Source organism: Lepidochelys kempii, chromosome 14 (genome assembly GCF_965140285.1).
Source record: "Lepidochelys kempii isolate rLepKem1 chromosome 14, rLepKem1.hap1, whole genome shotgun sequence".
NCBI lineage: Eukaryota > Metazoa > Chordata > Testudines > Cheloniidae > Lepidochelys > Lepidochelys kempii.
The window spans coordinates 14,636,070-14,656,297 of NC_136393.1; the positions used below are offsets into that span (position 1 = coordinate 14,636,070).

At 46.1% G+C, this 20,228-nt stretch overlaps 1 protein-coding gene and 1 long non-coding RNA gene across 2 annotated transcripts; one reads left to right on the forward strand and one right to left on the reverse strand.

Annotated features, from left to right (window-relative positions):
• Window positions 1–2,535: 2,535 nt before the first annotated feature.
• On the reverse strand, window positions 2,536–10,548 carry LOC144929311 (uncharacterized). Its single transcript, XR_013634563.1, has 2 exons — window positions 9,893–10,548; window positions 2,536–4,685 (listed from the first exon to the last, which is right to left on the reverse strand). It is a non-coding gene; the product is annotated as an uncharacterized LOC144929311 (long non-coding RNA).
• A 422-nt stretch (window positions 10,549–10,970) lies between these two features.
• Window positions 10,971–20,026, forward strand: LOC140897848 (5-hydroxytryptamine receptor 3A). Its single transcript, XM_073310985.2, has 8 exons — window positions 10,971–10,988; window positions 12,153–12,197; window positions 12,290–12,399; window positions 13,393–13,562; window positions 15,128–15,288; window positions 18,638–18,848; window positions 19,133–19,300; window positions 19,788–20,026. Exons 1-8 carry the CDS (start codon window positions 10,971–10,973, stop codon window positions 20,024–20,026), a joined length of 1,122 nt encoding a protein of 373 aa, XP_073167086.1.
• Window positions 20,027–20,228: the final 202 nt, after the last annotated feature.

The following is a 20,228-nucleotide window of genomic DNA, read 5'->3' on the forward strand; positions in this document are numbered from 1 at the left end:
TAAAGGATAAATACCACAAGCAGTATAGCCAGGCACACTGGGAGGTCAAAGGCCTTGTGGGAGCAGAGAAATGACATTATATTGATCAGCTGGCAACACAAGCAGAGGATGCAGCTTCTCATGGTGAACAAGGAACTGTCTCCAAAATGATGCAGCTTATCAGTGGTAAATGATAGAGACCAACAAACACTCTCATCAGGGACAAACAAGGCCACCTACTGACAACAGAAAAAGAACAAGAAATGCGCTGGACAGAACATTTCAGAGAATTGCTGAACAGGGAGCCACCTAAAGAGGAAACAAACATCCGGGGGGCAGAAGAAGTTCTTGATATCAACACAACACCACAACTAAGGAAGAGATCATTCAAGCCATCAAATCCTTAAAAAATGGGAAAGCTCCTGGCAAGGATAACTTGAATGCAGAAGTGTTCAAGGTAAATCCTGAGGGCTTGGCTACACTTATATTTTATAGCGCTATAACTTGCTGGCTCAGGGGTGTGAAAAATCACCCCCCTGAGCGCAGCAAGTCAGAGTACTTTAAAGCGCTAGTGTAAACAGGCTCCGAGAGCTCGGAGCTAATCCCCTCGTGGAGGTGGAGTACCAGGGGCGCTGGGAGAGCTCTCTCCTAGCGCTCGCGTGCGATCACACTTGCACTTCAAAGCGCTGCTGGGAAGCATTCCCGTGACAGCGCTTTGAAGTTTCCAGTATAGCCATGCCCTGAGTTAGCAGCATCTATCCTGGCCCCTCTATTTACATCAGAAAGGGGGAAAAGTGCCAGATGTGTGGACCAGTGGGGTTATAGTGAAGATACCAAAGGAAGGAATTCTCAGTGATTGTAATAACTGGCTTGGTATCACACTTATCTGTGCCAAGCAAGATATTGTGCAAGATCATAGTCCAGTGTATATCAGAGGCAATTGATAGCATTCTAAGAAAAAAGCAAGCTGGTTTTCGGAAAGGGCGTGGATGCACAGAGCAGATCTTCACTCTATGAAACATAATAGAACAATGCTTAGAATGGCAACGGCAACTCTACATAAACTTCATAGACTGAGTGGGCTTTTGACAGCATTCACAGGTCTAGCCTATGGTACATTCTGTGGGCATATGGGAGCCCTCTCTGTAAACTCAACTTAATCAAAAGCTTCTATTCCAACTTTACATACAGTGTTGATCAGTTCTGAAGTCAAAACAGGAGTACATCAAGGGTGTATCATGTCTACAAGCCTCTCCAACATTGCCATTGACTGGATAAGGTGGCATACAACAGTAATATGACAAGAGGTATTAAATGGACACCCTTCTCATCCCCTGAAGACCTGGACTTTGCAGATGATCTCGCTCTCCTAACACATACCCAACACCCTATACAAGAAAAAACAACTCGATTCAACATGTTCAGCCAGCAAATTGGATTGAAAATCAACCGCAATAAGACAGCTGTCATGACCTTTAACATTACCTCACTATCACCAGTACAGATAGAGGATCATGTTCTCACCAGCGTAGAAACATTCACATACTTGGATAGCGCCATCAGCCAGGATGGTGGAACAAGCGATGACATCCAAAACAAAATCAATAAAGTCAGGAACACCTTCAGGAGCTTAAATACAGTCTGGAAATCATCAAAATACAACACCAAAACCAAACTCAAGATTTATCAGAGCTGTGTACTTTCAACACTACTTTATAGTGCAGAATGCTAGGGAATGAGAAAGCATGACATGTCCAAACTATCTTCATTCCATACAACCCGCCTCAGAAAAATCCGTCGTATCTTTTGGCCCCAAACAATCTCAAACCAAGACCTGTTCACTCAGTGCAGCCAAGGGGATCTGAGCACCATCATTGCTAGGAGTCATTGGAGATGGATCGGTCATGTGCTTCGGATGGAAACTGATTGCATCACCAGAATAGCATTAAGATGGACACCTGAAGGAAAGCGAAAACGAGGCCTCCCGAAAACAACATGGCAGAGAGCTGTGGCAGTTGGACTGAGAAACCTGGGGCACAACTGAGGAACCACTGAAAGACTTGCCAGAAACAGACAGGAGTGGAGGAGCTTCGTTGCTGCCCTAAATGCCAGAGACATAATGGGAACACGATGTGATATGATGGGGTTAAAGCAAATTATTCCTACCACAGCATTGGCCCCATAACATCAATTCATTAACAATAATTTGACGAGCTGATCCCAAGAGCCAGCTGAGTACATTGTGCCATTATCACTGAATTTTTCATAAAAAAAACAAGGCTTCAATTACATAAGCTTCCTCCCTACATCGATTAATATCAAACCACCAGCTGCATATCAGCCGATAGCCACTGGCAACTAGCTGTAGCATCAACTTCACCATTTGCCTCATTAGGAAAAGGGGAACAATGTGGGAAGCATTCTTAGCTATTCTCACGTTGCCTTTGGCAACAGGTAAGTCTGTTAGGGAAAAAGGGTTCCCCTCCCGTCTAGGGTTAGGAGGGTAGCCTTCCCTGGACTTCTGTATTAGCCAAACAAAACACAGAGTCTTGGCTCTTTGATAAAGTGAGGCACTTTATTGCTAGCAAATACGACAGCTGAAGGGCTCACCAATTCCTTTTCAGAGGAAAATGGTGAAGCCCCGAACAAAGAACAGGGATGAGCTTTTATAGCTTGGTTCAACATACATTGTGATATCTCTTCCAGTTCGAACCGGTTAACCCAGTCTGTTTGAAGTTCTGGGGTAGGTAAGAGCATGGAGGCTTATCTGTATAAGGAATTCTCTCCCCAAAAGCAGGGAGTGCAGGTTACACACAGTTCACATTCTTTCTATCCATAAACAAAGTAGAAAGGACAGATAAGCATAGAAAAAAGACAGCAGCGTAGCTTTACATGATTATAGGGTCGTTTTCTGGGTTTTTTTCCCTATCAGTTCCCCCCTTTGAGCCTGAAGATAATTATCTTACATGGCTCATTATTCATTGTTTAACATGTTCATATGTTTCTCATCTTGGTTAACACCACCCTTCTTTACATATAGTATCTTTGCTGGGCTCATGGTTTTGGTACATACCCGGTGGAAGAGGGCACAACAACTGGACGCACAGCAAAACAGCAGACCCACAATCATAAGGAATCCCACTCCATACACAAACAAGGTTTTTAGCCATCCAAAGTTAGGCAACCAGCTGGTGAGCCAGCCCCACAAGTCAAAGCCCACACTGGGAGAAATAGAGGCCTGCTTATGAAAGAAGGCTGACACGTTTGCAATTATGTTAGTATCTGTGACTATGCGTCCGCTTTGATTTACATAAAGGCAGCATGTGGCATTGAGAAATGTGCACACCCCTCCCTGTGCACTTAAAAGCTGATCCAGGGCCAACCTGTTTTGCATACTGTAGCGAGCTAGTGAGCTTATTTCTTCTTGCAAAGCTTGGATTGCATCTCGAGTGGCGTTAGTAAATATTTCCATTTCGGCTGACATATTTTTTAGCGCGTATTCAAGTTGGCCCACCCCCACCCACGGAAACAGAATACGGAAGGCGTGCATACCTGTACTGCCTTCCTCGACAATAGGATTATAACTGGTATCTCGACGGGTTCGTCGGGTTGTGTCTCTGATTTCTATTAAGTCTCTACGATGCATCCCTCCTGGCCAGGCAAAGGCCACCGTGCATCTTCCCAACCACCTTGGGGGCAAGGTCTTTCCTGCCCAAGTGCCACATACCCACCATAAGTGATGATCTCCTAATACTATGCTATAGTTGCCTTTATTGCCCCCTGAGTTCTGAGATACTTCCTGCAATCGTCCCACCAGGGATGCAGCATTATCAGGATTGGGTCCTATTCCCCCCCATTTCCATAATGTAAGGCCGGCAAATTGAGTCGCATTTTCTCTGAGAATGTACCCCACATAGCCTCCAGCACAGGCATAGTTGGCTACCTCAGTACCATTGGGATACAGCAAAAGAGTAGTACTTGCATTGTTTCCCAAAATTAGAATTTTCTCACAGTGGGTTTTCGGGTATTTTCCCAGAGTAGTTTTGCCTCGGGTGCATAGCGACCTTTTTTCTACGCACAAGGGGGCCTTAACGAGCAAGTCTGGGCGATGGTTCGGGATCCAGGTCCTAAAATCTATGGGTCCCCTTCCCCTTTTTCCCTTTTGGCCGTACCACGCCAAACCATTTTGCCAAGAATTGAGGAGCGCTGGAACCGGCAAAATGGGGAACCCTTGCAGTGAATGGGAAGAGAAGTGGGAACACACCCAACAGTCACTAACATTCCATGCGTTGGTTAAATTTTGGGCTAATTGTAGAAACGTATTTTTATCCCAACCCCCCAGGGCAGAGGTCCAGGTTAACGCCCATAGCCATACATACATTATAAACACTACCAGCTACTAACAACTCTAAAAAAAAATAATATTAATACAATATTTGTAACAGTATACTAATACTCCAGAGTTCTGTAACTGCTTCTGATTCCGCTGATTGACCGGTACCCAGTTCATGTAGAAGCGGCGGTCGTGATGGGAGTCGTTGGGGATGTTGGAGCAGGAACCTTTTTACAGTGGCTGCAGTGCACCCATCTATCGATGCCCTCGACCTTCACTGCAGTTGGAGTAGTCAGAAAGACTTGGGCCGGGGCCGACCACCTTGGTTCCAGGCAATGCTTCCTTCGATGGATTTTAACACAGACAAAGTCTCCTGGAAAAAGAGAGTGCGCACAAGTATCAAGCGGTAAAGGTTGGGCATCTTTTACTCTGGCCCATGCATCACTCAAGGCATCTTGCAACATGCGACAATAACCCGCCAACTTATCTTGCCCAGCCATTAATGAAGTTTTTGCTGGGGCAAACCCGTCTACACTGGTTAGAGGAATCGGCAAGGGTCGGCCAAATAGAATTTCGAACGGTGTCAACGAATGCTTCCTATGGGGTGTATTACGAAGATTGGTTAACACTATGGGTAACACTTCAGGCCACTTTAATCCAGTCTGCTCGCATAGCTTTGCCAATTGGGTTTTTATCAGGCCATTCACCCTTTCTACTTTTCCTGAACTTTGTGGATGATAGGGGGTATGCAAGGCTTGTTTTATGCCGAGGGCCTTTGCTAAGTGTTGAATAATTTGGGAAGTGAAATGGGGGCCTTGGTCACTTTCCAAACGAGTCATTATCCCGAAGCGGGGCACTATCTCCTTGAGGAGACACTTCGCTACGGATACTGCATCTGCCCTTCGAGTGGGGAAAGCCTCAACCCACCCTGAAAAAAGATCAACCAGGACAAGCAAGTGTTTTAGTCCTGTCACTGGTGGTAAGTCCATGAAGTCCATCTGGACCACAGCAAATGGGTACTCAGGCAGTTTGCAATGTCCCATAGCTTGTGGTTTGACTGCTCCTTGGTGATTGTACCGTTGACACAATTCACACTGTGCAGTGACGGTCTTCGCAGCTGCATGGACCCCCGGAGCAAAAAACAACTTCTCCATTTGAGCCACTAATCCCCCCTTTCCCAGGTTCGAGGCCAGGTGGAGTGCCTGGGAAACCTGAGGGAGGAGTTGTCTTGGGAGAACCGGACGACCGTCCGGGCTGACGTAGAGGTTGTCCTCATTTAGGTGGCATCCAATGGATTTCCAACGGCTAACTTCGGCCGGGGGCGTCGTCTGCTGGGCAGAGAGCAAAACGGCTGGCGTCACTGGTTGCAGTAGCAGGGGTGCCAAAAAAGGAAAAGGGGCTGGAGCCCCACAGAGGGCAGCATGACGGGCCGCCGAATCGGCTGCAGCATTTCCCTTGGAAACCTCGTCCGAGGCGCGGGAGTGGCCCTTACAGTGTGTAACCGAAACAGCTGCAGGAAGTTGAATAGCCTCTAACAAGGCAGAAATCAAGGCAACATGGGAGATCTGAGAGCCACTGGAGGTAAGGAACCCACGATGCTTCCAAAGTTGTCCAGTAGAGTGGCATACCGAAAAGGCATATTTGGAGTCAGTATAGATGGCCACAGTTTTGTTTTCAGCTAATTGACAGGCCCTAACAAGCGCCACAAGTTCTGCTGCTTGCGCTGACTTTTGTGTAGGTAAGGCATGCGCTTCAAGCGTTGCCATCAGGGTAACAATTGCATAGCCAACTCGTAAGGCCCCAAACTCGTCCCGACAGGCGGAACCATCACAAAATAATTGGAGGTCAGGATTCTGCAATGGAATATCAGAGAGGTCAGGACGAGGCGTGGAGATCAAATCCACCACGTGGAGGCAATTATGAGGTTCCCCATCCTCAGGCAGAGGCAAAAGGGTTGCAGGATTCAGGACTTCGCAGCGGCGTAGGGTAACAGCCTGATTGGCGAGCAAGGCCAATTCGTACCTGGTCAGTCTGGCTGCTGTGAGGTGCTGCGTGGATCCACGATTAAGAAGTGCTGCAACGGCATGAGGCACTTGAACTAGAAGAGGGTGGCCCAAGGTAAGCCCCGAAGCTTTCTCGACCAACACAGCAGCAGCCGCAACAGCGCGGAGACAGGGCGGAAGACCCTGAGCCACTGGGTCAAGAAGGACCGAAAAATAAGCCACTGGTCGCTGGCCAGGCCCAAAGGGCTGAGTTAGTACACCAGACGCCGTGCCAGATTGTTCATGGCAAAATAAGGTGAAAGGCTTTGCGTAATCCGGTCTGCCCAGGGCTGGTGCAGAAGTTAATGCTTGTTTGAGGGCGGTAAGGGCATTGTTGTGTAGAGTCGTCCATGGTAAGGGTTCGGGAACGGAATCCAGCAGCAAATCGGTGAGGGGGTGCACTAACTCCGCATAAGCCGGAATCCAGGCTCTACAATAGCCACTTGCTCCCAGTAACTGGCGGAGTTGCTTTTTAGTGGTAGGCCTTGGCATACTCAGAACGCTTTCAATCCTGTCCTGAGTAAGTGCAGTAGAAGCATATGAAATACGATGCCCCAAATATTCCACCTCGGGTTGGGCAAACTGTAGCTTGGAGAGTGCCACCTTGTGACCTTTTTCGGCCAATGCAAAAAGAAGGATTCGAGTGTCCTGTACACAGGCAGCCTTGGCTGTAGAGCACAATAACAGATCATCAACGTATTGAATCAAAGTAGAACCCATAGTCAACGAAATAGAGTCCAGATCTCGCTTTAAATACTGGCTGAAGATGGTAGGGCTCTCCCTGTAGCCCTGAGGGAGGCGGGTCCATACGTATTGACATCCGTCAAAGGTAAAGGCAAATAGGAACTGTGAGTCTGGGTGCACAGGGATGCTGAAAAATGCTGAAGACAGATCAATCACAGTAAAATAAGTAGCCCCTGGGGGAATAGCAGTTAAAATAGTTGCTGGATTGGGAACAACCGGAGCTCTCGGGATCACAATAGCATTAATTAGTCGGAGGTCATGCACGAAACGGTAAACAGGTTTGCCATCGGGGCCAGGCTTGGGTTTCTTAACAGGAAGAATAGGTGTATTGCAAGGGCTGGTAGCCTCCTTAATGATTCCTTGAATTAAAAGCTGTTGTAGGACTGGCCGAATGCCCTCTATGACCTCTTTAGGCAATGGATATTGCATTTTTCGGGGCAGAGGGACATCTGTATGGTAATTGATATACACCGGTTCTGCTGACTTTAAAAGTCCAGTTTCAGTGGATGCCGAGGCCCACAATGCTTCAGGAATATCAGATAACTCAGCAGGGACAAAGGGGGCGGTGGGTGTAGTGGCTAACAATGCCATTACCGTAGCTTCAGGGACCGAAGTAGGGACTGAGAGATATAGCCCCTCCGGGCTGCAAGTTATAGTTGCTCGTAGTTTACATAACAGATCTCTACCTAATAAATTTGCAGGACAGGAAGTTGCAATTAAAAAGCTATGATCCTCTGATAACGGGCCAAGCTGGACCGTTTGCTCCGCAGTTAGAGGAAGGGCGCACACGGTGCCACCAACGCCTATAGCTTTTACGGTTGCAGAAGTGGTAGGAAGGGTGGGGTCCTGTAGAGTACTTCTATCTGCCCCGGTGTCGATTAACATTGAATAAGTTTTTCCTCCCACCACAACTGGAAGCTCCGGATGGTTTGCATCCAACTGCACTGTCCAAGAAGTGGAGGGGGTTCCTGGCGAGGGGGACGAAGCATTGTGGGCGGCTAGCTTTCAATCAGTACTTCCTTTTTCTTCCCCCCTTTCCTGTACCCTCTGGTAGGCTTGCATAAGAGGGTCAGCTGGCTGGAGGGGGTAATTTGGGCACTGGGCAGCCCAGTGTCCTTTTTGTCGGCACCGCCGGCACTCATCTGGCCCTGCCCTCCCGGGCCGTGGCTGGAAGTTCTGACCTTGTGGTCCCCATCCCTGGGTAGAGCTGCCTCCTCTTCCGCCTCGTCCCCGAAAGCCTCCCCTCCTGCGGCTTGCATCCCGTCCCCAAGAGCCGTCTTGGAAACCTTGCAACTGCAGATTAAGGAGCTTTTCGGACCTCCTAGTGTCTAATTCCTTCCTATTCCTCCAGGCATGGGCTGCTAACCCCACCACCTCCTCCAGCGTTTTGTTTTCATAAGCTGGTTGACTACACACATACTTCCGAGCGAATGGTAATAAATTTTTTACATACTGGCCGATCACTTGTGTTTTCGCTACAGGGGAGGTTGGATCTAAGCCGCCGTGGTTTTTCAAAACCTTACAAAGGCGGTGGAAGAATTCCCCTGGGTGCTCATCGTGCTTTTGAACACATGCATCTACCTTTCCCCAATCATACACAGGCTTAGACATATCCTCTAATGCTTCTAAGATTCGCTTTCTCATTTTATCCCACTCTTGAACGGTCTCTGGAACATCCCAATCCATTTCAGGTTTCTCTTGCGGATAAGCCGCCCTGCCTTGCACCGTCTCTCTAGCTTTCTTATACACCGTTTCCTTCTCACCCTCGCTTAGCACTTGATTTAAAATCATTTCCACATCGTCATAATTACAATTATACATTGTGAAAATACCCTTTAACTTTTTAATAAATTCTTCCGGACACTGTCGAAATGAGGGAAAAGTAGATGACCAATTCATTAGATCCGTGCTGGTAAAAGGGACATACACCATCTGTGTCCCCCCCTACCGCTCGGCAGTTGTCGCATAGGCATTTGGACTGCACTAGCTATTGCAGCTCCAAAAACTTTTGCCTTAGGGGTGCCTAGAGAACCGTGAGACCGGGTCTTTGCAGGGGTTGCATCACTGGGGTGTCGCGGATCAGGACGTGTCAACCCCCTGGTAGAGGTGCCAGCCTCCGGATCGCCCCCCCGCTCTGCGTTAATTGTGGGGGTATCGGTAGCTAGTGGGAGAGTGGGACCGCTCCTTTCCCCGGTTGGGGGCGTGGGTGCATCAGGGTCAGGCTGCGGTACCCCACCCCATAGCCAGCTACATTCTTCCAATGGTATAGGATCCCCCGCTTCTTTCAATGGGAGTTGGGGATAAATAGACTTTGACGTTTTTAGCTTCTGGTCAGCATGACTAGATTCTGGATTGTATGGTGGGGGCCGCATGGCTTTAAGTTTTTCTACCTCAGCACGTAAACTAGTAGTTACACTGGCACTTTTGCGCCGTTCGGCCTCCCTTATCCATACATCAGAATACTTAAGTTGCCGCGGTTGTAAATCATACAATACTTTTCGTAATTGAACAATGTTATGTAACTCAAATGTTCCTTCCCCCGGCCAGCGATTTCCTGGTTCCGGGTCGTCTTGCGTCATTCCCACCCAGGGACCTTGACACAAAAATATAAACTTATACAAAGCTTTGTTGCCATCCGATTGTAAGGCCTTGATATCCCTATCATAATGTTTTAACATATAGCCCAGAGGCGTAGAAGGATCAACAGTTCTACTGGACCCCCCCCCATCTTTTCCCAAAGACGGGACCCCCGGCTGTTGTCTAGACAATCACAAAGGAAAAATTCAGAACTCACCAAGTTCCCACCGGCCGGTGTTCACCAATAGGTCCGGACCCTAGTGCCTTCGGGATGCCTTATTTCGCCGAAGCGGCGGGTGGAAGCGAGACGGGAAGCCTTCAGGGTTAAAGCAACCCGGGTGCCGGCAAGAAGGATTCAGAGTCCCGACCGTCCACCGGTCCGGAGAAGAGGCGATCCCGGACGAGCCCCCAAATTGTTAGGGAAAAAGGGTTCCCCTCCCGTCTAGGGTTAGGAGGGTAGCCTTCCCTGGACTTCTGTATTAGCCAAACAAAACACAGAGTCTTGGCTCTTTGATAAAGTGAGGCACTTTATTGCTAGCAAATACGACAGCTGAAGGGCTCACCAATTCCTTTTCAGAGGAAAATGGTGAAGCCCCGAACAAAGAACAGGGATGAGCTTTTATAGCTTGGTTCAACATACATTGTGATATCTCTTCCAGTTCGAACCGGTTAACCCAGTCTGTTTGAAGTTCTGGGGTAGGTAAGAGCATGGAGGCTTATCTGTATAAGGAATTCTCTCCCCAAAAGCAGGGAGTGCAGGTTACACACAGTTCACATTCTTTCTATCCATAAACAAAGTAGAAAGGACAGATAAGCATAGAAAAAAGACAGCAGCGTAGCTTTACATGATTATAGGGTCGCTTTCTGGGTTTTTTTCCCTATCAAGTCAAATTATAGTAGGACCAGGGGAAAACCCCTGAGTAATTTATATTCTCATACATGTATGAGGAAGATTAAAACGGGCACCCTAGTCCTGCCAGTGTGAAAGGGGACAAAGATCTGACAGTGGTTTTCTAGCAGCTACAGCCCAATGTCTTTTAATCCTCTGATGCATTCCTATTCCATAAGCTGGCTGTGTGGTGTATGCTGAGATCCTGCCCAGTATTGCTCTGATAAAATGATTTGGACATAACCAGACTCATTTTATTTCCACAGGTGCTGCCCCAGAACAGCTCTGTAAATACGACGACGTTCTTCAGTACCTGAATATCTCCTCTGAAAAGGCACCCGCACTACATACAATACCCAAGGAAAATTGGGAAGAGCCGTTGAAAGTGGAGGTACAATTTATATTGATGTCCATCCTCTCAGTGGTAAGGAAACAAACTCTTTATTATTCTGTATAGTAGGAAATATTGTGGAGATTGAAAAGCTGAGGCAGCTGATGATCCTAAAGTGAGTGAATGACTTCTCTCATTCATACCAGCACAAATCAGGAGTAACCCCAGTTACTGTCACTGATCTGAAAAGGTAGAACCCGAACCTTAGGTCTTCTTCTGACCTTCTCCAGACTTCATGGCTGTGGTTTGAAAGTAGAATCCAGAGCAATGTTTGGAGGTGCCAGGTGTAAAATAGTTTGTCACATCCGCACAAATGTGAGAGTTGTTTAAAACTGTTTTAGTGATCACATGTTGAACAGGTGTCACATTAAAATGAGCTCTAAAAGATCAAAGTCCAGGGCAAGATTCATTTCTATAGCAGCCTCTTATCCACTTTTTAATTGACCTGTTAAGCTACACTGTGTTGCCAAAGTAATGCAAAGTTGTCCAAAAATACTCAGGAACTTGATCCTTGATTTGGATTTCATCAAAATGTCTTTCTTTTTCTGTTTCCTGCACACGCATAAAAAGCACCTCTTACAAGGGAAACACCGCCCTCTGCTTAGCCTGGGTGAAGGAAACACACATTATTATCTGATGTTACAGCAAAGTGGAGTTGGGGGGAGCGGGGAGAGTCAGTAAGGACTTGTGCAGTTCTTGTTTGGTTTTTCCCTCCTTATATACCAAGAACCTGTTTGTCAGAAGCTGGGAATGAGCAACAGGGGATGGATCACTTGATGATTACCTGCTCTGTTCATTCCCTCTGGGGCACCTGGCACTGGCCACTGTTGGAAGACAGGATACTGGGCTAGATGGACCTTTGGTCTGACCCAGTAGGGTCATTCTTATGTTCTTATGATCAGAGTCTGAAGACTATTTCCCTGAGCCATGTTGTAATTTTTCTCCCATTCTACTGCTCTGGATCCTCTCCTAGCGCAGATTTGCATAGAGAGGTGTACTCTATCAGGCAACTATTTTTTCCAAACATTGAATCTTACCGTCCCAATCTACTCCCCAGTTTGTAAGACCAACAACAGTAAGTTATTGGCTTGACCTGATTTTCTCATATCTCTGACACCCTTCTGAACAGCCCCCAAGCTCCGTACCTACCTTAGTTAAGGAAATCATGATAATCACTTTCCCATTTCGTTTCTCTAGACTGAAAAGCTACAAACTGTCACTGTCTATTTCTTAGTGACCATGGTAAGAGATTTTTTTTCTGTAAAATCAAAGCTATTTCCTGTGTGCTGTGAGTCCAGAAATTGTTTCCATTCCGTGATTTTTCTTTCCTCTAGAAGTGGAAAAATGTCTTTGTGACTTGGAATCCTCAGGATTTCTGTAACATTTCCAACCTCGTTCTGCCAGTGGATACATTTTGGTCCCCATATATCATCATTTATGAACAGTAAGACTCTCCTTGGCCAATTTCAACTTGCTTCTGTAAGAAGGGTAATTATGAGGGACATGATGGGAGCCACTGAAATCAATGCGACTAACTCATCTGAGTGAGGATTATTCACACAAGGAAAGGTTTTGCTGGGTGAATTGTATGTGTGTGGGGGTGTGCGAAATAGCTAAGAATCAATTAACTGATCTCATGCTACAGTAAGAAAACATTCATTACATAAAACGGGGATTTTTAGTCCCGAAGCAAGGGGGCACTAGTAGAGAAAGTTTTCCCATAGGCTGCACAATCTGACAGACAGGGAAGCCAATCAAAAGGAGACAGACTCCAACAGTATATCTTAGAGGCTCCTGTTACTTTTTATTCTGGAAGTCCAGGAGATGCCCACTGTACTATGATATTTGGTATTGTCCCTAAATGGTTAATTATTCATGATTATTTGTTAAGAAGCAGCTGTGTGCTCAGCACTGCACAAGATACAAATAAAGACATAGGGCCTGATTCTGCTCTTACTTACATGGTGGAAATCAGGAGTAATTCAGCTGAAGTCAATAGTTAGGGGGTGGAAGCTGTGTGAGATCAGAATTAGGCCAACAGTGCCTGGTCCAATGGGGCAAGAGGTTCATATATGCTTGAATGTATTTTCTGTCTCATCTAGCCCGCTAATGGGGTGCACTACAAATCTTGGTGTAGATTGGGGTTATCAGCCCTTCTCTTCGCCCCAGACTTTCTCTGTTTGTTTTCTCTCTTCCCGTCTCTCCTATCTCCTCCCACAGCTTTTTTGTCCTCTCCTGTTTATTTTAAATCTCTTATCCCTTGTTACTCGCTGTCACTCATCCTTTCTCTTCTGTTTCCTGTTGTGTGTGTAGTAAGGTTCACTGACCATTCAAAGTCAGACTAACAGCGAGTTTGCAAATAAAATATTGTCTTCGATCTGCAACAAGTGTTTCGTCATTTTACTTTTCATTGTTGTTCAATCATTGGTTCCTTCAGAGTGGATGAAGAGAAATCGCTCAGCAGGCCCTTTCTGTCCATCACTCACAACGGCATCGTTAGCAAAACCCAACAGCAACAGGTCACCATAACGTGCAGCTTGGAGATGCACCAGTTTCCATTTGACACCCAAACGTGCAACATGAGCATATTCTCATTTATGAATTCAGGTATGTCCATTCTTATTCACTTTTTTACAACTAGACTGGATTGGCTGGTGCTGGCCCCTGGCCCCAGTTAGACAATGGACTAGATGGATCACAGGTCTGAGCTACTATTGACATTTTTATGTTCACTACTCAATAGTGTACATTGTGTTAAAAAAAATTATGGCGCAAGGTGAAAACAGGGCCATAGCATGATCTCCCACTATGGAGTCTCCTATATATATATATATGTCTGGAAGAATCCAGGACCTGCCCCTGCAAACCCTTTATTCCCAGGAGTGGTCATCCTAGTCAAATGATTAGTCCCACTGACTGCAGTAGGGATTACTTGTATAAGAGTTTGCAAGGTCTAGTCCTTAAAATGTGCATGAGGGTCTAGATTAAAAATAGAACTCCAGCAGCTGAAGTTGAGAGGACTAATCACATGACTGAGAAAGGGCTGCAGGATGGGACCCAGACTTAGAGCTCTGAGCTCCAGGCTAGAGATCTAGGGTCTGGACTGCTGCATTCTTTCTTATTTTATCCCCATGGTAGTCGCAGAAATGGAGAGGCAAGACTTATTTTCAGGCATGATCTTTTATTGTTTGCATAGCACAGGTTTCTATTTAGCTACAAATATTCTAATAACTCAGTTTCATTTGAAAAGCAATTGGCTTAGTTAAAGTAAGGTATCAAATGTTTCATGACATTCCTAGACTTTAAAGCCAGAAGGGATCATTAGATCATCTAATCTGACCTTCTGTGTATCACAGGCCATTAAATGTCACCCGGTTACCCCTGAATTGAGCCCAATAACTTGTGTTTGGCTAAAGCAGCTCTTCCAGAAAGTCAGCCAGTCGCAATTGGAAGAGAAAATTCTTTGCTAGGAATGCAAGTAGTAAACACGCCCAGTTCACATCTGGGAGTAAAACATTCCAGGGAAGGGGGCTAGTCATGTCGGTATCGAGACCTCGATATTTTTCCCAAGAAAATGCTCCATTTGCACAATTGCCACCTTAAGGATCATCCTTCTGTAGCTAAAGGAATGTGCTTGCAATAGTGAGTCTGTGCAGAAGAGGGCCAGATAGTAGCTACTCCTAAGTATTTATGGAAGCACAGGGAAGAGACAGACACTGCCAACTGCTCCTCCAAATGCTTGATCTAAAGCTCACTGAAGTCAGTGGAAAGACTCCCACTGACTTCAATAGGATTTGGATCCAGGCCATAAGATGGGAGACAGAATTCAACCAAGTATCCAAGACCAATGGAGTTATGAAACTCCTACTGTCAGCAGACATTTGTTCCCATTTAAGCAGTGACCACTGGGCCAGATTCTGATCTCAGACTGATATAAGTCCATTGATTTCAATGAAGTTATTGCCAGTTTATCCTGGAGTAAGAATCAAGCTCCAAGTACATGACTAGTTCTGTTTTGGGCAAGAGATATAATTTTCCCACCAGGGGGATCTTAACCTTCTCTTCCCTTCTTCTGAATACACACCTGGACTATGGCAGCAGATCTGAACTCCCTGCACTGAGAAAGGAACCACCTTTAAACCACTCTGTCCTCATTTTCTTTCTTCAAACAGAAACAGACATTATACTCCTGTCCAGTCAGACAACAGAAGAGGCGAATAAACAAAGCCAACTTTATCACCTGACCAATGGAGAATGGAAGTTCATGAACATAAACATCATACAACACACAGAGTCATTGGAGGAGGAGGAGTTTGCTGTGATCACCTATGAGGTATTGCATCATCAGTGTCTTTCACACACTATATATTTCATTCATTCATTGACTTATCAAAAACACACCCTTCAGAACATCAGGGCTCACCTACAAAAACTAAAAACACAACCCAAGCAAAATCTAGTCATCTTTAAAGGACTAACCCCCACAATTACAAATGCACATTTCCCTCACCAGGCAAAGAGCTTTATAAACTATAGGTATTTTAACAAAAGGTCCAGCAAGATACAGATTATTTACTTATGTCCAAGGCTTAGTATTGCTACGTTAGCAACTTTGTGAGAGTTTAAAATCTCAAAACACAATGATCTGATAAAAATGAAAGTTACTTACTGTACCTCTAAATGGAGGTCTCGGAATGTGGCACCTCTGCAGGGTCAGAGTATTGTGCCAGGCCTGCCTGAACCCTACAATGTAGATCTGTTGAGCTAAATCAAGAAAGAGCTCAATTTGCTGCTCATGCCAAGTGCTGCATTCTACAAGGAGTTCATGGGGGAAATACATAACTCCCATGTCTAAATGGGAGAACTACAGCAGTCTCACAAATCCAGAAGCACATGTGCCCAAGACAACTCATGCTAGTTCCACTGCCACATTCCTAGCATCTCTCACCTAACAGTGCAGGAGACAATGCCAAAAAGAGTGTGGAACCAAAGCCAGATCATGCTTTACAGTACAGCTCTCATAGGAGCATATGGGGTCAGACACTAATGCTGGCAAGTCACTGGATTCCTTCATAGCTGGTAACAAAAACATATTTTCATGCTATAGAACACCACAATCCTGGGGCCAGATCCTCAGTAGGTACAAACTGCTATAGCTCCACTGACATCAATGGAGCTACCCTGATTTATACCAGCTGAGGATGTGGTCTAAGGCAGTTTCCTCTTCCTGTGAGATCTACTATAGGCCACTCTAAGACAGCTCACTGCACTAGATGGACCTTTTTGTCCGCTCCAGTTTTAGCGTGTGTGTTTAGGGGAGTAGAAGAAAAAAAACAGACATGTGAGGGCATAGGTATTCAATGGGCACATGTGCATGAATATTCATACAGAGAATACCAGCAGGAAAATAGCAAGAGTGGAGCAAGAGAAGAACAAAGGGCTCGACCCAAAATGAGGGCAAAGGGGGTTAGGTGAAGTGGCTGGAAGTAGGTGGTAGAAAGAGATGGGCAGGTAAGGAAGAGCTAACAGGACAGGTGGAAGAAGGGTCAGACTATGAGCGGAGGGGAAGTTGGGGTTAGCAAGGAGGAAATGAAGGTAAGCAAGGAAGGAAAGAAAGCCGGGGACAGGATGAGGGCAAGTGTTTAAAGGCTGGCATTTGAAACTTGGGCTGCGCTAGAGGGTGGGAAGCCCACTGGGGCCTGTTCCCTCCTTTGAGTTGATAGTGGTAGCCTGGATTCCAACCACAGTTAGAGAGTTAAGCTGTCATGGGATAAGAGGGAAGGTCCCCTCATGGACTAGTAACTGGTTAAAAGATAGGACACAAAGGTTAGGAATAAAGGGTCAGTTTTCAGAATGGAGAGAGGTAAATTGAGGTGTCCCCCAGGAATCTGTACTGAGACCAGTCCTATTCAACATATTCATATATGATCTGAAAAAAGGGGTAAACAGTGAGGTGGCAAAATTTGCAGATGATACCAACTACTCAAGATAGTTAAGTTCCAAGCAGAGTTCAAAGAACTAGAAAAGGATCTCACAAAACAGGGTGACTGGGCAACAAAATGGCAGATGAAATTCAATGTTGATAAATGCAAAGTAATGCACATTGGAAAACAATCCCAATTATACATATAAAATGATGGGGTCTAAATTAGCTGTTACCACTCAAGAAAGATCTTGGAGTCATTGTGGATAGTTCTCTGAAAACATCCATTCAATGGGCATCAGCAGTTCAAAAAGCGAACAGAATGTTGGGAAATCATTAAGCGAGGGATAGATAAGACAAGACAGAAAATATCATATTGCCTCTATATAAATCCATGGTTTGCCCACATCTTAAATCAGGAGTGGGCAAACTTTTTGGCCTGAGGGCCACATCGGGGTTCCAAAACGGTATAGAGGGCCGGGTAGGGAAGGCTGTGCCTCCCCAAACCCTAACCCTATCCATCCTGTCCCACTTCCCACCCCCTGACTGCCCCCCTCAGAACCCTGACCCATCCAACCCCCCCAACTCCTTGTCCCCTGACCACCAACTCCTGGGACCCCCTGCCCCTAACCACTCCCCCAGGACCCCACCCCCATCCAACCCCCCTTGCTCCATCCCCTGACTTCCCTGACCCCGATCCACACCCCCACCCCCTGACAGGCCCCCCTCTAAAGCCCCTTTCAGAACGCAGCCCTGCAAACATGGGCGGAGGACTCAGGAGGAGCAGGGGCAGCCACACAGTCGGAGAGAAGTGGCAGTTGGCCCAGATGCTTCGCCCTCGCCACCCGCCTGCTCCCCTGTGGCTGCAGGTGAGCCTCCCTTCCTGCTCTCCCCTGCAGTGCAGCCCCCTCCCACGCTGGCAGCACTGCGAGCTGAGACTGCGGGGGAAGAGGGGCGAGCCGGAGAGGGGCCAGGAACTAGCCTCCCCGGCTGGGAGCTCAAGGGCCGGGCAGGATTGTCCCATGGGCCGTAGTTTGCTCACCTCTGTCTTAAATACTGCATGAAGATGTGGTCGCTCCATCTCAAAAAAGATATATTGGAATTGGAAAAGGTTCAGAGGAGGGCAACAAAATGATTAGGGGCATGGAACGGCTTCCATGTGGGGAGAGATTAATAAGGCTGGGACTTTCCAGTTTGGAAAAGAGACGACTAAGGGGGGAATATGATACAGGTCTATAAAACCATGACTGGTGTGGAGAAAGTAAATTAGGAAGTGTTCTTTACTCCTTCTCATAACAAGAACTAGGGGTCACCCAATGAAACAGCAGGTTTAAAACAAACAAGAGGAAGTATTTTTTCACACAGCGCACAGTCAACCTGTGAAAAACTCCTTGCCAGGGGATGTTGTGAAGGCCAAGACCATAACACAGTTAAAAAAAATAGATAAGTTAATGTAGAATAGGTCCATCAATGGCTATTAGCCAGGATGGGCAGGGATGGTGTCCCTAGCCTCTGTTTGCCAGAAGCTGGGAATGGGCAACAGGGGATGGATCACTTGATTACCTGTTCTGTTCATTCCCTCTGGGGCACCTGGCACTGGTCACTGTCAGAAGACAGGATATGGGGGGCTAGATGGTCCTTTGGTCTGACCCACTACGACCATTCTTATCTTCACAGTTAGAGGCATCTGTCTTATCCCATCAAAACCAGCACTAATCCAGGCCATTCTGTTATTTCATGTTTGCCTTGTTCCCTCCAGATCTCCATGAAAAGACGACCCATTTTATACGTTTTGAACCTTATCTTCCCAACATGTGCTCTCTACTTACTGGATATGATTATTTTGTTCAGTGCCAGCTCTTTTGGGGACAAGATCAGCTTCCAGCTGTCACTCATCATTGGAGAGTCTATGTTAGCTCTGATTCTTAAGGACATTCTTCCCACTTCTTCTGATGACCCACCCATAATAGGTACTTGTCTTTATTGAGTAAAAGTCACTTTATATTCGACATGCACTGGATGTAAGGAAGAGAGCAGAATACAAACATGCCACCTATTCAGAGATAGTAAGAAGAGGAACACGTAGCCACTGCAGTAGAGCTGTAATACTATAAGTCCCTATTCAGAGCAGTTTCTGGAATTGGGGCACTATATTTCTTCTATGAACAGAAGCCCACAGTAGAAAGAACCATGGATCTAGAGGAAGGAAAGGCAGAGAGTTTATCAAGCACATTGTCTTTGTCTTGTTTTGCAGTGATGTTTTTCATAGGTGTCTTTGTCCTAATGATTATGGGTGTATTGGAGACCTGCCTATTAATGCAGCTGAAGAAGAAACCCCTCCACCCTTTCCTCAAGGCTATGAAACTGCTGAGATGCCACGAGCAAGATAGAACATCATCCAGAAAGCTCCTAAGCAAGCAGGGTTGGTGTTTGGTTACCTGCATTTGAATATCCGTATCCAGTGTCAGGGTTCTGTCAGTATGGAGCCCCTTATCTCTGGAAATCAATCATGCTAGCAGGCTTAGAACCCAAGTCCATTGTGTTTCAGGCCACATTTGATTATACATTCACACACAGTTAAGACACTTACCTCTCAATGTCATCAAGGTGCATATATTATACTAATGAAATATATTTACATACACACACACACAAAAGAGCTGCACATTTGTTATTTATGAAGGCTCAGCTGTAAACCTAGCCCCACGCAGAGTCCTCCAACTCTGGCCAGCCCCACAAGCCCATTCAGCAAGAACAGTCCCTGAGATTTTCTGATGGAAAAATGTATGAAATTTTAATAAAAACTATCAAGCAAATAAGGTGAAGTTTAGCATCATGCAGGCCTCAGCTCTTGTCCACAATTTACCCTTATGTATATTTACTTTTGGCTGCTGTTCTGCCCATTGTAGGAGATTCGCTGACTGAGATGGCCGTGGGACAAGAGGAGAGGAGGGATTCAAACCCACTTGGAAAGGGAAATATAGAACTACCCATGCTTACGGGAAGAATCAATGAGGAAGGGCAGCGAATTGGGACCCAGGCAGAGCTACAGGCATATGAGTCAGCTCTGGAGAAGATGTTTTTCTGCAGTCATTTGCTTTTATCACGACTGTTTATCATCATTATTATTGTACAATGGAGTGGTTAAATGTGGGCTAATTGCCTTTTCTAATACTTGCTTCAACCACCTCCCTAAGAAGGTTTTCCTGCTATTTATGCTTGAATTAAGCTGTATACTGCATGTCTGAATAACAGTGCAAGCTCTGCAGGGCAGGATCCTTGTTCTTGCATGTGCTTTGTAAAGCAATGTGTACACCTAGGGCATCCCATCAGCAAATAAGTTACGTGAA